Source organism: Plectropomus leopardus, chromosome 22 (assembly GCF_026936395.1).
Source record: "Plectropomus leopardus strain MGB_pleo_1.0 chromosome 22, ASM2693639v1, whole genome shotgun sequence".
NCBI classification, from domain to species: Eukaryota; Metazoa; Chordata; class Actinopteri; order Perciformes; family Serranidae; genus Plectropomus; species Plectropomus leopardus.
The window spans coordinates 4,158,835-4,176,788 of NC_142197.1; the positions used below are offsets into that span (position 1 = coordinate 4,158,835).

Consider the following 17,954-nt stretch of genomic DNA (forward strand, 5'->3'; position numbering starts at 1 on the left):
AGTTACCTGAGAATTAATTTAAACAAATAAAATATTGTTTAAATGAAAAGAAAGTTAAAAAACAAAACAAGGAAATGACCTGAAAAAAAGTGCTTAAAAATAATATTGTTACAAGAAAAACACAAATACACACAAATAAAATAAAAACAAGATAATGGCCAGGGAAGGAACTCAAAAAATTAAATAATCTGGTAACAAGAAATTAGTAAAAAGTACAAGACCATTGCCTGAGAATTTATAGAAATCAATCAATCAATAAATGAATAATCTTGTAACATAATTTTAACTGTATAATGATAGTTATAAACAACTTAGATATTTTCCATAAGCTTTTTGAAAAAAAAAGGGTAAAAAATGTTATATATATATTAATTTATTACTTAACTTGCCATTTATTAAAAGGTACAATGTGTGAACATAAAATAGCCAGTGTTTTGGTTTAAAATATTTCTTAAAAATTAATTAACATTATCAAAAAAAAAATTGAAAAAGTAACAGTTTTGAAGTTATGCTTTGGGTTTGGTTAGATTTTGGCACAATAAGTTTAAAATAAGTGATTAAAAGAAAAATACACAGACAGAAACGCCAAAGACGGATCAAAGTCTGGTTGAAACAATCATCCGCGCCGACATCCTCTCCACTTACAACAAAACAATAAACAGATAAAGGATGCAGACCGCAGGAATTTAATTTAATTCTTGGCAGCTTGAAAAGGGCTTTTAAACTGCTTGTATATTTTTATTTATTTTTTTATGTTGGGAAATGAAATGGTAATGCTTCGTTTTACGAGCCCATAAATTCCCAACAATTTTCTAGGAAGTTTCTTGGAGGGAACTTTGTGATCTGGAGTCAATTATTCAGAAAACAGAGATGCAGATGATGAATTTCTTCAAAGAACGCCTCAATTCAACTAAAACGACCGGAAATTAACTCAACAGCTAATTAGAGAAACAGAAGATGACACAGAAATTAAATAAAGAAACATTTTTGATCACACTTCACATGAAAAGTTATTAATCAGCTGTTGCACTGATGTTTTTACATCAAAAACCATTTAAATACAGATAAACGCAGCAAAGATCCTTTTTATGCAGATGACGAATATTTGCAGCATCTTTCTGTGAATGAAACATAAAAGTAATTTCACAATAACTCCTCAGCGTGCTCTTATCTTATCGTCTCACTCTCACACACTCCATTGTCTTTCTTATCGGCTGGTTTCTTATCGCTGACGTGAACCCGAGATTATCAGCTCCTCTCTCTTTAGTTCAGCGAGTGTTTTTCATAAAAGTTGTGACGGTGATGGACGTGAGCGAGACGTTTACACGTTTAACAAAAAGAGCGGGAAATGAACGAGGATTCGCTGGAAAATATGGCTTTTTTAAATTGTAAACCTCAAATTTGCCTGCAAAAAAATCCAAGCCAATCACCCGAAATACATTTGTGCATTTCTGCAAATCAGAAATGTTACATTTGTACGTCATTATGCAGCGGATATGTTGAAAAGTTTTCGGGGCACTATCACTGCAGGAAATGCATCAATGTCTCTGTAAAAACAGACACTTTTGTGGTGCGATCCAGGCTTGAGACGCAGCAATGTCTCAGAAAAAAACAACTGCTTTTTGTGCCACAAGAAATGCAGCAATGTCTCAGTAAAAACTACGTCTTTTCCTGATGTTACGGCAAAAAAACAAACACTCTTCATTGCACTATTCTGGCTTGAAACACAGTGAGAACAACCACTTTTACAGGTGTTTAGATTGTGTCACTAGAGTTGTTTTGTCCAAAATATTCTCTTGTGATCTAAAATTGGACCTCAGAAACATAAAAATACCAAGACAACACACACACACACACACACACACACACACACACACACACACACACACACACACACACACACACCTGCTGGATCCTCATCTGTTGTCTGCCGTCTGTCCACAGGAGGGGACAGGATGTCCATCTTTTACCCTGCAGAAGGTGCTGAAGACAAATAATGAAAATTAGATCACAGTCTGTGGGAGATTTACACTAACTATATATTTATATATATATATATATATTTATATATATATATATATATATATATATATTTCTGAAGTTAATATTGCATCTTAAACTTCTGTTGCTATTATTCATATTAACATGCAGTGCAAATGTACAAATGTAACATGTTTTTGTTTTGCAGAAATGCACACTGCCAACACTTTCTTCTGGCTGACAAAAAAGGGGAAGAAACACAGAAGAAGAAGGATTCTCAAACACACTTTGACATGAAACTAAACATTTAAATGACAAAAAAATCCCCTCAGAGTCAAACAATGACTCAGCGCTCTCATTTCTTTAGATTTGGGTAATTGTGCGATTGCTTTAAATTAAATGTGACTCACCTCCAGTTTGTTCTTCTGCTGCAGCTACAAAAAGCTGAAAACACACGTCGTCCTCTGCAGGAACGGAGTATAAACATCAACAACGTGTCACAGTGGTGTCAACTTTAAAGTAACAAGATAATTCAATTACTGCGTCGACTTTTTCCTCGCTGACAGACGAGCCGCTGATCTCTGAACCCAAAGAGACACCAACAAGTCTTCAGCAGCTGATGCTGATTTCTGATCGCTGCACAGGTGTGACGTCGACTCTGAAAGTAAACACAATCAAAGAATAAAAGCACTTAAACACTAAATATTACAAATAATAAAATGAAGCAGGATCAGGCAGCGAAACTGAAATACAAATTTAAACAGATGAATTAATATTTGTGTTGTGTGTAATAAAAGATCTTCATGGACTTTGCACTGTTAAAATGCATTTTGTGTCCACCAATGTGTCCATTTAGTGAGCATTTAACACATTTATAATTTCAGATTTGTGATTTGCATTTTCCAGTTGATCCAAAAAAGGTTTTTAAAGAGTTAATTTGGCTCAAAGAGAATAATTTTCTCACCATATAAAGAAACATTTCAACCTTCAGTTTATCAAAACCACGAGTAACTACAGAGAAGGAAAAAGTACTGCAGACTAATTGAGTAAATGTACTTTGTTACGGATAATAATTGACCGCGTTTTAAACGTATTAGTCAGAACAGCAGCAGATATTTTCTTGTCGTATTATTATACTTCAGAAGGCCTCGTGTGATAAAAACAAACCGTGAGTCAGACGTTTCCGTAGCTTAAACCGTCTGGATGCTCATTAATGACTCTTAAAAATATCTTTTAAACTCTCGACACGTTTCGGTCTCCGCTGATGCGGAACGACGGCCGTCAACAACAGAAAGCTCATCACGCCGCCGTGCATCATTGTGTAATTGATTAAATTCTTTTTGTTTTCAGCCTTAATGAGTCACAGCAGCAGCAGTTTGTGGGTTCGTTCATCCTGTCGACGATGAATGAATCATAAAACACCACAGAGTTCACGTTGTTGCTTTATGTACGTCACAAACTAAAACCTTCACTCTTTTACAAACTAAACAAAACATTCAAATATTTTACAAAAGTTTACAACAGAAAACAGATGGAAGTTGATTTACACAAAACGTCTCAGCTTCTTTTTTTTATGGACATTTTTTAAGTGCTGATCATAGAAAGTGCAGCAGTTGAACCGTCACACACAGCGGACATTTAGTCTTGTTTTGTTCTGTTTCTACGGTTACAGAAGAGCCAGAAAAACACCCCGCCCACACACAACACGCTAGTCAGCATAATAGCTTTGATACAATGTTACATTTGAGGTTAAAGATGCACAAACACAAAATCAAAAGTTGTTTTTTTTTTTTGTCCACTTTTTCCAGAGCTTTCAACCAATAATGTCCTCCTCCGAAATACTACAACCACAGAGGGCGATTTACAAGCACAAATACAATCCATATTTACATTGTTTTGTTGGCTGCAAAAAAAGAGCGGGAAAGTCCACTTTGGGAGGGTCAAACAAACACAGGACTTTTACCCCGGAGAGCGCTGTTCATGTCTGATGTGAAATCAAAACTACAAAACGTCGTAAGTCAGCCCGTTTTCACTCCAAAGTCATCAAATACTGACGCTTTTGCAGTCACACTCCGACGCCAAAAAACACCTTTTGCGTCCGCGTTACACGCTGCTGGACGGCGACAGCTGAGAACGCGACCACACATAATTATTTGAGGTGTTACTATCCGAATGGCAGTAATGACGTAATATGAGGAGCACGGTGGATGGATCAAACAAACCCCGGACTTACATGCAGGACTCCGGTGTTTGCTTCCCGTCTGAATGTGATGTTTTTTTTTCTATATCTGACCATGTGCCTCTTTTGCCTAAACCTAACCATCCGTGCCTGCATGTGCATTTGTTGACAACCTGGCAGTGGTTGCCATTAGCTTTTGTTGCTTAAATTAAACCACGTGCAGCATAATCTCACCATGTGCTTGTAGCAACGTCGGGAACGTCAACATCGCTACAGTATGTAAATCAGAAACAGCTCCGATCTCCAAATTTGGTAACTTCTGTTTATAAAAAAACAATCAAGAAACCAAGCTTGTACATTTGTTGACGTGTTGGCTTCGGTTGCCATCTGCTTTTGGTGTCTAAACATCACCACGTGCATCATCGTAGCGGCGTCTGGGTATGTGAACAGCAGACACAGAAGGATACCAGGAGCGTAATATGTAGACGCAGAGGTCCAAAGCAAAGCGGCAACATGTTATGACTTGGGATGAGAATGTGTTGAATATGTTTGGTCAAGTTTGTGGCATCATGTGACATACTTTATATTAGCTTAGTAAAACAACGATAAAAAGCACTTCTGGGCTGCATGTTAAACATAATAAACACGGAGTCTCTGCATGCGTCTTTGGTGAATCAGATACATAATTTTCAAAATAGATGGTTTGAAATTGAACACAGTAAAATCTAGTTTCTGGTGATTTTGCAGCTTTAAGATTTGGCGCCCCCCTCTGGATCCGAAAAACGCAGGAAACCAAAGACAGATTTTCTTACTCGGCTCACGGAGACGCATTCATGTGACCATCGTAAATATATAAATGCATAAAATCACATCTGGATTAAATCTGGAAACTTGAAACGGCAAAAAAAAGTGTGAATGTACATACATTATAAACATTTTTCTCACAGTCTACGCAAAAAGAAAACAGGATTGTCACAGTAGCTTGTATTTACGATATGTACACACATTTACTGTAAACACACACACACACACACACACACACACACACACACACACAGGGGCTTATTTGAAAATATTGAAATGTTGACAAAAATTGTGTTTTTGTTTTCCAATATTTGATTAGAAAACGACGCAAGTGCTCTGTTTTTTGGCCCATTTTTGCTTGTTTTTTTGGTCACTTTTGGTCAGCGCATGGTGACGTGTGAGAGTCAGATCTGCTGTTAAATCAGAAGTTTTGCATTCAGGCTCCATCTGTGGTGACGGACTGATACAAAGCTCAGTTTTTGGTGAAACGGAGATTTAGGCCAAATTTCAATAAAAACGTCTTAATTCGTGTAAAAATCTGCGTTCATATAACATCATGAGAATGATCCTCGTGTACACGGATCCGCCAAAAACAACCGAAAACACTGCAGTTTGCATGCCAGGCCAGTAGTTGGTGGTGTCACTTGCGTTTTTTGGCCCCCAAAATGCCGTCCTCATGTGAACCACAATAAAAGTTTAATGTTTCTTGCGAGAACCGTTGCCATGTAAACGGACCCTTAGTCGGAGAGAATAGGTCTGTTTGAACAACATTAGCGTACTTGTCTACCTGTGTGACAAGAAATAAGCTTTTGGAGTCGTTTCTGGGGTCTGATGTGGACGGAGATATTTTGTAAAGCAAAGGTCATGAGGACAGAATTTTATTTTTAGAGACGAAAATATCTGTTTAAAAAATAGACAGTTTAAGACAGAAAGTTCTCCAATTCTGTATTTTATCAGCTGAAATCTGATGCCGGGTGGGTCGTTTTTGGTCCAACATAACCCCAAAAAATCTGCAGTTTGGTCCTTTAATGCGTTCTGATCATAACCAGACAAACTAGAGATGATAACAATTAATCGATGATCAATTAATCGGTCGTTAAGACTAATCGAGGCTGAGGATAAAACACATTTGTTATTGTTTAACAGTTGTTTTTTTTTTTCAAATAAATATTAATCGATCGTTAATTTGCCAAATATCTCGATGAGACCCCAGTGGAAACTCTTACAGGGAAGTTTTCATTTGAGACGACTTTATCAATATTATCAAAAACAGTCATTTTAGAGGACTGCTGCTGTGTTGTTGTGTTTTTTGTGTGTTTTCTTTTCAGTGGACGTGTTTGAGCAGCTGAACATCAGTTTGTTTTTCCTCTGATTCCTTTTTTCAGTTTTCGGGGGGAATGACTTTGTGACGAAACTCACACAGACGCTGCAGTTTTCACACATACTCGCAAAAACACATTAGCTGTGGACACACACACACACACACACACACACACACACACACACGTAATGCTCAGCAGCATTTGGTGAAACATTTGGTAACATAATGCTGTAAATCATGTCATATTTCAAAATAAAAGCTGCTGGATTCACTCAACGTGTGTGTGTGTGTGTGTGTGTGTGTGTGTGTGTGTGTGTGTGCGCGCGCTCTATCATGAAACTCAGATCGACCGCACAGAGCAAAGTTATTCTTCATTCATTCATTTTGATCCGTCTTTTGACGTTTTCTCTGTCCGCTGCTACATCTGCTGCCACACAGTCTGCAGTGTGTGTGTGTGTGTGTGTGTGTGTGTGTGTGTGTGTGTGTGGTGTGTCCAAAATTAAGTCTTTGACTCACCTGCCAAAAGTCCCGGTACAGTGCCCCCTACAGGCCGCAGTGTTCATTTTGACATTGCACACATTTATTTAAAAAAAAGGCCAGAAGATTAAAAAATAATCCCATTTAGTTCTGATGTACACAAGGACGAAATTAATAAGGACGCTGGTTAATTAAAACTTCTCTTATGGAGAAGAATTAAATAAATTAGTACTTCTTCTTACTTCTTTTTGAATATTTAGTTTTAGTTTATTTTGCTTTCTTTTTCATTGTCCGTGTGCTGCTGCAGGAAAAGGTCTCGTTCTGTGTTTGGTTGGAGTCGGATGTTCAGTTTTTACCATAAGAACGTTTTAGGCTTTTTCTCATGAACTAAAATTAGCATTAAACCATATCTGCAAACACTGACTGTGCTAACAAAGCTACAGCTAGCATTAGCTCCACCCACTTGTCCAAATATGGTCACTTCTGGCTCCAAAAATCCAAGATGGCGACAGGCAAAATGCCGGAGGCTTCAAAACGGGAGTCCACAAAGAAATGGGTGACGTTACCATGGCTACGTCCATTATTTTATACAGTCTGTGGTTTAAGACGCTCACCATGATCTTTGTTGTCCTTCTGTGTCTCCTCTAATTTCCTGTCTCCTTCACAATAAAAGGGAAATAAAATTCCCTAAAATATTTTTAAAAAGCGATACAGACTGAATCTAATCAGTGAGCTCAGGTGATTCATCGTTCAGAAATTTTGGCAGGTGAGAACTTTCGACCGTGTGTGTGTGTGTGTGTGTGTGTGTGTGTGTCTTTCAGTCTATTGATGAGAAACAACAAACACCACTGAATGTTGCGTCTCGCTCCTTCCTCTCTCCTCCTCATCGTCCTCCTTCGAGCCTCCGACCGCCACCAGCGCCTGCGTCGAATCACACGACTGTTTCTCCGCGTCCTCATCATACGTCGAAATGTTTGGCCTCGACCTCCCTCCTCCAGCTCCTCCTCTTCCTCCTCTGCGGAGTCTGGGTATCGCCACGGCCCCGCAGGTGCGTTTAGCGAGCGCCGCCAGCTCCTGCCGGGCGTGCGGGTTGAAGAGGATGTAGAGCAGCGGGTTAACGCAGGCTGGCAGCGGAGCCACGAGCAGGAGCACCCCCTTCGCCGCCTCCGGTCCGGCGGCGGAGAGGCGCAGCAGGGAGGAGAAGGAGAGGAAGGCGACGGGGAGGTAGAGGAGGCAGTCGGAGAAGAGCAGCCAGGCAACATGTCGAGTCAACGCCACCTCCTCTTCGGCGGCGGGCGGAGCTTTGTTGGCGCGACAGTAGAGGCGAGTGTAGGCGAGCGTCATGAGGAGGAAGCACAGCGAGTCGAGGAGCACCAAGGAGACGGAGAAGGCCAGGGAGGAGGAAGAGGAGGAGGAGGAGGAGGAGGAGGAAGGCAGCGGCAAACAGAGGGAGGTGCTGCTGTGTCCGGCCACCAGGGGGGGCAGCGTGACGGCCAGGCCCAACAGGAAGCACAGACAGACGGCGAGACGGACAGAGAGCGGCGACGAGGAGCGACCTGGAGAGAGAGGAGGCGTCAGACTCAATATTTCCAGATGAACCCTTTAAAACTTGAGTTAATTAGCTTAATTTCTTTCAAAAACATGGAAAGAGGGTGAGTAACTTAACAAAAAAATGGCTCAAAAATTTGCAAGAAATTAGTAAAAAAAAATTAAAAGAAAAATATAAAAATAAGAGAAAAAAAAACTTAAAACAAAGCAACAAAAAAAACCCCCAAAATAATAAGCCAGAGAAAGTGCTCAAAAAAATCCAATACTTATTTAAGTCTTTAACAAAATTTTAATATATAAAGAAAATAATCATAAATGCTTTTTTTTCTGGACTTTTTTTGATAATGTATGATAATCAACATTAACTTTTTGAAACATGAGAAACTTGGCTTAATTTATTTCAAAAACGTGAGGAGGGCAACGAGTAACTTAACAAGAAATGGCTCAAAAATTAGCAAGAAAAAGTTCAAATAAAAATATCTGAAAAATTTTAATAAAAAACAAACAAACAAGAAAATTACCTTGTGAAAGTGCAAAAACAAATTAAAAACACTTCTTTTTTTCTGTAACATAATTTTAAATGTATTATTAAGAGAAGTTTAAACACTTTTTTAGACATTGTTTAATAATTTCTTAGAATCCTTTCAAACTAATGGTCACATTATTTCTTTGTCTCCTTTTACTTATTTTCTGCAGTTTGCGGGACATTTTCAAGTTGCCTCTTCTGTTTTTTCTGTGTTTTTTAAAAAGAAATCAAACCAAATTTTCAGATTTCACAGATTGAAATGCCTGTAAAAGGCGTCTGAATGCAGCACAAGAAATCTGTCGTCGCTCCAGGTGTTAAAGGGTTAAGGTGTGTTTGCGTTAAGTTTCTCACCAGTGTGTCCGTCAGGTTTGTGGCGGCGTGCGGCGGCGGCGGCGAGGCATCGCTCCAGAGCTGCGACGGTGAGCAGGAAGAGGCCGGTCTGCGACGCAAACACACACAGGAAGCCGCTGAGGCGACACAGGAAGCTGCTCTCCCACCTCGCTCCGTACCTGCAACACACACAAAGTCCTTTTATTTTGAAAGTTTTTGTTGTTCTGTTGCTTTTATGGAGGATTTTATAACATCCTGACAAAGAGGGTAAATTATATAGACGATAAAATCTTTTTAAAATGTGTTCCTCACAGATAAAAGTGGCAAACGTTGCTCAACTGGTTATATTTTTAGATAAAACTTTAATATGTTGGAAAGAGCGATTTTGTCTAATTGCAGCGACATTTAACAGCTACTAAACTGAACTCACGGTGAGGTCATAGTTTCAGCTGCTGCTTCCAAAAACAGCCTTTTATTCTTCAGAAAGTTAGAAAAAAATAAGTTATTGTTCCGATCTGTTTGAATGTTTCTCGACCCGTTTGATCTCTTTTTAGCAATATTATCAAATCCTCACAATCCAGAGTCCCCACAATCCCCAATGTCACCAGAGATCTGGTTTTGGGGTTTTTTTACCTCCAGAAGCTGCCAAACGTCCACGCATCCACCGCCGCCAACCAGCCGCTCCACACTCCCATCAGGCCGTTCACCAGCGCCAGCAGACCAATCAGCAGCTTGGGTGGCGTCACCGAGGCGGCGGGAGAGAAGAAGACCGACAGGACGACCAGGCTGTTGCTGACCAATGAGAGCGCTGCGATGAGCCACACCCCTCCACGGATCAACCAGCTGCCGAGCAGATGGAGGCAGGGGCGAAACGGTCCTGGAGGACGATTAAAACGAATATCGGTTTACTTTTCAATCAACAAATAATCAATGAACTGATGTCTGTGATTATCGTGGATTGTTACAGACGACAAATGAAGTCCAGGTATGTTAGTGTCTCCAATCAGATACTTCTGTGCTTAAACTTCGGGGTTCGTACGGTCATGAAAAACCTGAAAAAGTCATGGAATTTGCAAAAAGCTATTTCCAGGCAAAAGTTTTGGAAAACTAAATACACCCCGAACGTGGAAATCTGTGTCACAAACTTGTATAAAAACACGTGATGTGTTCATGTCAATAAATAATTAAATAAATAAATAAATAAACAAATAAATAAACAAACAAACAAACAAATAAATAAATAAATAATTTTAAAAAGCAAAAAATGTTTTCTTTAAAAATCACTATTTATTTTAACTCGCCAAAAAATCTAAAAAAAAATTTAAAGTACGACATTAAAAAAAAACTATATTATAGTATAATGAAAAAAAAACAATGAGCACCTTAAGAAGACAGGAGCCAAAAAATAGCAATGAAAAAAAAAGTAAAAAGTACAAGGGGTAAGTAAAAAAAAAATACGACCTGAAAAAACTTTTTAAAATAATAATAACAATTGTTAAAGTAATTTTATATATATAATTATGATAATAATAATAAATATAGTTTTGGACACTTTTCCCTGGCTTTTGAAAAATAATTTTACAAATCTATTTTTTTCAAGTTTTTAAAAGAAAGCAAACTAATTTGCTTAGATTTCTTAACGTTCAGATACTTGTGCGGGCGTCTGAATGTTGTTCCAGGTTTCAAAGGGTTAAAGGCTGCAGGTTTGTGTGTGTGTGCATGTGTTACCTGGTGTGTGTGTGTGTGTGTGTGTGTGTGTGTGTGTGCGTGTGTGTGTGTGTGTTACCTGGAGCCGGGCTGCAGTGGACAGAGTGCTGAAGTTTTGGTTCGTCTTCAAACTCCAACAGGAAGTCATCCCAGTCCTGATCGACTGCAGAGAAACAGCGAGGAGAGCATCAGTCCTCACAGGGCTTTTATTTTGAAATATCATTTTAATATGATGTGATGTAGTTTTTAGCCGAAAACGATTGTTGTTTTGGTGTCACCTTGGCTGGAGAGGACGGAGGTTTCTCTCCCGGTGGATTCGGCTGCCTCCTCTCTCTCCCAGGACGAACCTCCTCCTCCTCCTCCTCCTCCTCCTCCTCCTCCTCCTCTCCTCTCACAGGAGACGAAGGCACAGCACTGGAAGGCGTAAGGAAGCTCCATCACCCTGAACACAAACAAACAAACAAACAAACACAATTTACATATTTGTTGCGTTACAGTGGTGAAGAAGCACTTTTACTTTGTTAAAAGTTAAATTCGGTTCCTAAAATGTTTTTCCATGACAAAGTGAGACGGAGGGCGTGTGTGTTCTGGCTCCTGATTGGCTGGATGAAGGTATTTGGACCTCCGCTGTGAACTAATGAGACCGTCAGTGATGTCATCCTCCCCCTGCGGCCGCCATGTCGGAGGTCCAGCGTCACCGTGTTTTGTTTTCATGTTTCAGTTGTGGTCAGTGATTCGTGGATTAACTGGAGCGTATCTTCATACAACAGAGCTTTCATTTGTTTATGTGTGTGTGTGTGTGTGTGTGTGTGTGTGTGTGTGTGTGTGTGTGTGTGTGTGTGTGTGTTCACCTGACTCGTGGCAGCTCCTCTCGCGGTATTAACTCCATCAGCTGTGTGTTTCCGGCCAATCGCAGGTGAGTTAAACTCTGCAGGCCAATCAGAGGCAGAGACGACAGCTGATTGGACGACAGGTCACTGCAGACAGGGACAGACGGGGACAGACAGGGACAGACAGGGACAGACGGGGACAGACAGGGACAGAAAGGGACAGACAGGGACAAATACTCAGTGGTGGATGAAGTACCTGAAAGCCACACTTGAGTAAAAGTACATATACATTACCAGAAAATGACTCTGGTATAAGTTAAAGTCCCTTTAAAGAATATTTGTACTTAAGTTCTGCAGCTTAAAGAACGTTAAATTTAAGACTTTTTATTGCAACTCAAAGTATGATTTAAGAGCATTTTTACAAAAAACAAACCAAAAAAAAAAAAAAACATGAACTGACATTAATTACTTATAAGGAACAATTTTGCCAACAATATTTACTTCTATAATTTGGAATGTAATTAACAAACGAGTTGTTTTAATCCTTCAGGACTTTTTACGCGCTTTTCATTCTTCATTTTTTAATAATTTTGGCTGTGTTCATGCATACGTCATACATTTTGGATAGATTGTGTATTTTTGTTAAATCTTTTCATTTCCAGCTCAGCTCCTACAATAAAATGAAAATAAACTGTGGAAACTACATTGTTACGTTCAGACTGTTCAGGTCAAAAAATGCTCCATTGAAACCCATTCAAACTGACATTTTTGGTCCCACAGCCATCAAAGCAGAAAAACATGCATTATATTATTTCTGGGTGTCATTCTGGGATTTTGACTTGAAGTTTGTAATTTTTACTATTTTCCACCTGATGACGTCATTTTTGCCATATTTGGCATATGGAAAAAAAACTGTTATTTCCACTATGTGCACTGTCACAATAAGAGTTTCTGCTAATCACTGACACTGACATACAAAAAATCTACTTTGCATGCAGGATACTGAAAATAATTCTTTTTTCATATAAAAACATAGCGACATCACGACAAAAACCTGACATTTAAAGTGTCCAAATTCCAAAAATGAACGTATATTTTATATTTATTTTTAGGACCGATGCTGTTAAAAATGAACTCAGTGAAAGTAGAAAATTTAATTTATGTATAATATTTTTTTAAAGCTGGATTTTGCATTTTGCGCAAGAGCGTTTGAGTGTGTGTAATATTAAAGTGGGCCCTTAAGGGTTAATAATGTAGATTAAAGTCACTCCTCTTTGAGAAGAAGGGCGTAATGGAAATAAACCTTCTTTAAAAGAGACATGTTTTCCATTTAAAAAAGAGCTGCCTGGTGAATCAATTTTATGCAGATGTGAGGAGAGGGTCATGCTGATTTAAAAAACTAATTTATATCTGAGAAGTTGGCAAAATGTTAAATATTATAAAAAAAACTTTCAAGTTTTAAGCAGAATTTGGTCGGAGATTCAGCCAGAAATTTTCACGCATGAATGAATTTTATTAGTTTGTTTGTTTCTCCAGCAGCAGATCTGAGGTCAAAACCACAACAGCTCCGTTCACATGCTGGTGTTTGTTTTCGCACAACACATTAAAGACGTTTTGGTGATGATGTGGTTGTCACGGTGACACAGTTTGGTTACTCACAGTTTGATGAGAGCCGGCAGAGCGGAGAAAGAGTTCGGCTTCACTGATGTCAGTCTGTTCCACGATAAGTCGCTGCAGAGAGAGAGAAGAGGAAGAGAGGGATTTAAACCAGCAACCTTCGTCCATCACTGATTTCTGCCGACCAGTTTGAGCGTGTTTAATCTCCCAGTGACCTCTGGGTGCTGACCTGACACCGTGCAGGCGTGTTAGCGCAGATTAACCTCACATAACAGCCAGCCTTTGTTTCTTTGTGTGTGTAATAGTCTTATTTCTATAATTCAATAATCACATAAGTCATAATGTTCAGAGAGGCGTGACGGAGCGACGCGTAAACTGGACCGTTTATATTACTCCGCTTTGTCACTGTGAACTCTCAGACTGAAGTTTAAATGATGGATATTTTCACAAAAGTTGTGCTAGAAGAGTGAGAAGAAAAATTGTTATTTTTCCATTTGCTGTTTTCTTTCTTTTGGATCATCAATAATTGTAAAGGTAGCATTTCTGTTCCCAGATTATTTATTTTAAACAAAATGTGTAGATATGTATGTGTGTACATGTCAGCAACTTGGCATGAAATGTCCAGCAGATTTAAAAAAAATAATAATATAAAAAAAAAAGTAAAATTCCTGAAAATGAGCTTTAAAAACAGAGTGGCAATATCTTTAGAAAATTCTGGATAACTAGGGAAAATATCAAGAAAACTATATTTATATTTATTATAATTATATGCTTAAAATTAGGTTACAGTAAAATTATATTATTATTTCATTTTAATTTTGCAGGTCATTTCCTGTTTTTTATTCTCTTACTTTTCTTTTTTAATTTTTTTGTTGCATATTTTAGTTACATTTTCTTGTCATTTTTTTTCTAATTTCTTGCTTTTTTTCAGGTATTTTTTAATTAAGTTGCTGATTGCTTTCTTTCCATATTTTTGAACGTAATAAAGCCAATTCGCTCCCGGTTTCAAAGGGTTAAGTAATAGACTCGAGTACTTCTGCTGCTGTCGTAGTATTTCTGTTAGATTCCTGACTTTGAGCCAAACTATGGCATCATACCTGTCGACCACCTGGACCTGTGTGTGTGTGTCCATGTGGAAGTGTTTAAGGAGGGCATCTTCGGATCGCTGCGCAGGATCTCCAGCCTAATTAAACTCTGTGTGTGTGTGTGTGTGTGTGTGCATGTGTGTGCGCGCGCGTGTGTGTGTGTGTGTGTGTGTGTGCTCTTACAGCGAGCGTAGTGACATCAGACCGTGGAAGGTGTTCTCCTCCAGTTCCTCAATCTCGTTATGGTGCAGATCACTGAAACACACACACACACACACACACACACACACACACACAGATATTTCCATTACATCACGTTTATCTGTTTTACGGCACAGAGAGTTTTTTTCTTCTGAGCGATCTGATTGGTCAAACATGGACTACAACGGTGCTAATTATTCCCACAATGCACAGCTGGCTGTACTTTATCGGTTGCTATGGTAACTGTTAAGAATACAGTGACTGTGGAGTAGATTGAATAGCTGCATGTGTGTGTGTGTGTGTGTGTGTGTGTGTGTGTGTGTGTGTTGGAGGATTTACAGGTCGTGTACCTGAACCTGTGTGTGAAAGAGTATCTGCAGAGTTAAATTATAAATAAATAAAAGTATTAAAACTCACATCTTCTGGACGCTCTCACAGCCGGAGAAGCCGGGCAGAGTCTGGATCTGATTATAGGAGAGGTCGCTGCAGAGAGAGAAACTTTCAGCTGTCATCGGTCCAGCAGACAGCGAACGCATCACGGTGTCAACAGCAGCTCACATCAGACATCACGTTAAAAATATACCGAGTGGACGAAACTTTCCGGCATCAGATATTTTTCTACTGAGCAGCACGTGTTGGCCTGTCAGTCCCAAACTGAAATACTTCAAACAAATATTGGATGGACGGACGTGAAATCTGGAGCAAACGTTCATGATCCCCAGAGGACGTATCCCTCCGGTTTTCCTCTGACTTTTCGGAAAGCACCGCCAGCAGGTTAAAACATATTTACGCACTCCCATGGTCCCCAAATGACTGATATTTTCTCCATCACCAAATGATATTTTTGGTTTTGACATTCAAAGTGCAAACATGTGGCATACATTTTGGTAAGATCGTGTATTTTTGTTTAATCTTTGAGTTTCCAGCTCAGCTCCTACAATAAGTCTAAAATACTCTGGAAACTACATTGTTACATTCATACTGTTAAGTGCAAAAAAAATGCTCCATTGAATCCCACAGATGAGAGTCACAGCCATCAAAGCAGAAAAACATGACTTGTATTATTTCTGGGTGTCATTCTGGGCTTTTGACTTGAAATTTGTCATTTTTACTATTTTCGGCCTGATTACGTCACTTTTACCATATTTGGTATGTGGAGAAAATACATGCCGTTTCCACTCGGTGCACTGTCACAATCAATGCTGCTGCTAATTATCATTATATCCATTCTGATAATAATAATTTTAAAAATCTGCTTTGCATGTAGTCTGTTGAAAATCATTTTTTGTGTTTTTTTTTTTTATCTAAAAACATAATGGCATCATGAAAACCTGGCATTTAAATTGTTAAAATTCTAAAAAATAATGAATATTTCATATTTATGATTGTGACTGATGTTAATTAAAAAACATATAAATATTAAAATTATGTCATTATATGTTGCTGCTTATCACTGACATATTCCAGGCTGTGATAATCAAAATATAATAATCTACTTAGCATGTAGTACATTGAAAATAATACTTTTTTGTGTGTTTTTTTTCTTCTAAAAACAACAGCAATCATGATAAAAAAACAGGAATTTGAGGGGTTAAAATTCTGAAAATGAATGATTATGTGATATTTAAGATTAAGACTGATGTTGTTTACCAAAAAACAACACTGAAGACGGCAACAAGTGCAGCTGCAGTGACTCTTCGGTCCATCTGACGGCCGCTAAAATTTTATTTGCACTTATTCTCACATCTGCGCGGACACTTAATTCAATTTGCACATTATTTGGCACTTAAAATCTTTATAGCTGTGATCGGCATCTTTTAACTTTTTTTATTTACTGTTTTTAAGAAACGTGTTTGCCTTTTGTTTTTATTGCTCGTGTTTGTTCTTATAGCAGTTTTACTGCTCGGATGTTTTTAGTGTTTTTGGTGTTATTTACGCTGTAATTTGCACCTGAGATCTCTGACAAACGCTTTCTTGTTGTGTGAACATGGAAATAAAGCTCAGCTGAAGTGAAATGAAAATAAAAGTGTTTTTTTTTTTAAATTCTTTGCATTGTAAGCGCTGCGTATTTACACTTGGCATCTATTCGGAGCCAAACGTTGCACATTTGTTTTTTTTCTGGTAGCCGAGAGCGTGAAGGATATTCAGCTTTGGGCGAAACTGCGCTCATCAATGTGAGCAGATAAAAGGTAGACAGAGCAGATAAAAATAAAATGGAAACAGCTATCAGCCTCCTGTTTAAAGGCTCTTAGTAGTTTTCATGTTGTTCCCACTTTACGACTCAAAGCTCATGAACACAGCTGAGAGTCTGGTTGTTTTTCACTGATTGAACGAGTCGACAGGTGAGGGTGCAGTTTACATCCGAACTCACAGCAGCTGAAGGTTTGGAAGCTGTTCACACACCGAACTGGGCAGAGAGGTGATCCGAGCTCCTGTGATGGTCCTGCACACACACACACACACACACACACACACACACAAAAGAAAATATCTGTGTATAGAGTCACGGTGTGTATTTGATTGCACTATGGTGCATTCAGGAACATTTAAAACGTATTATGATGTGTTCAGGGGCATCATATTATGTGCACGCAGCACTATGGTGTGTTTGGGATGCTTTAAAGGTGTGTTAGTTTGCTCTCTGGTGTGTTTGGGCTCTATGATGAATTCTAAAATAGTAAAAAAAAAAAAAGGTATTTGATGTGTTCAGTGCATTAAGATGAGTTCAGGAACATTAAAAAGGCGTTATGTTGTGTTCGGCTGCTTCCCACTTTTACAAAGATCTCCTGCAGGTGCATTAAGGTGTACATTAGATAACACTATGGTGTGCTCAGGTGTATTTTTGTGTGTCCAAATGCACTAAAAGTGTGGTAAGTTGTACCATGGTGTGTTCAGGAATACTGCATGTTTACAAATGTGTTTGCAGCATCAAATTATGATGTGCTTATTTGAATAATGGTGCGTTCAGGTGCAGTGAAGGTGTATTACATTGTATCATGGTGGTTTTGGGAATCCTGAAAATGCACAGTGTGATGATGTGTTTAGGTGACTTCTGGTGTTTTGAGGTACATTTAAAAAGTATTATGGTGCATTTAAGTGCATCAAAAATGAATTGCACTGTACTATGGTGTGTTCAGGAGAAATGAGGGCGCATTCAAGTTGTTATTATAATAATTACAGCGTGTTTATGTGCATCAAATGTACTGCAGGAAATTCAGGTGATTTAAAGAAGCATTATCAGGGTTCGTACAGCTTAAGGCAAGTTAGAGGTTTTGTTTTTAGACATTTTAATACCATTCGGAATTAAATTTACAACCAATTTTACGATAACCAAAACTGAAAGAGAAAA

General features: G+C 38.6%; 1 protein-coding gene and 1 long non-coding RNA gene across 2 annotated transcripts in view; both read right to left on the reverse strand.

Moving 5' to 3' along the window:
- Positions 1–396: 396 nt before the first annotated feature.
- On the reverse strand, positions 397–2,619 carry LOC148185845 (uncharacterized). Its single transcript, XR_015775543.1, has 3 exons — positions 2,391–2,619; positions 1,906–1,983; positions 397–1,118 (listed from the first exon to the last, which is right to left on the reverse strand). It is a non-coding gene; the product is annotated as an uncharacterized LOC148185845 (long non-coding RNA).
- A 790-nt stretch (positions 2,620–3,409) lies between these two features.
- The window catches only part of LOC121961199 (leucine-rich repeat-containing G protein-coupled receptor 5-like), a 62,355-nt gene continuing 47,810 nt past the window's right edge, over positions 3,410–17,954 (reverse strand). Inside the window, exons 13-22 of the mRNA XM_088073003.1 lie at positions 16,977–17,048; positions 15,023–15,088; positions 14,588–14,659; positions 13,362–13,433; positions 11,724–11,849; positions 11,151–11,314; positions 10,952–11,035; positions 9,799–10,042; positions 9,187–9,344; positions 3,410–8,317 (exon numbers count right to left, since the gene is read on the reverse strand). Of these exons, the coding sequence (XP_087929129.1) occupies positions 7,584–8,317; positions 9,187–9,344; positions 9,799–10,042; positions 10,952–11,035; positions 11,151–11,314; positions 11,724–11,849; positions 13,362–13,433; positions 14,588–14,659; positions 15,023–15,088; positions 16,977–17,048 (1,792 nt within the window). The 3' untranslated portion in view covers positions 3,410–7,583. The remainder of the gene's footprint in view (positions 8,318–9,186; positions 9,345–9,798; positions 10,043–10,951; positions 11,036–11,150; positions 11,315–11,723; positions 11,850–13,361; positions 13,434–14,587; positions 14,660–15,022; positions 15,089–16,976; positions 17,049–17,954) is intronic.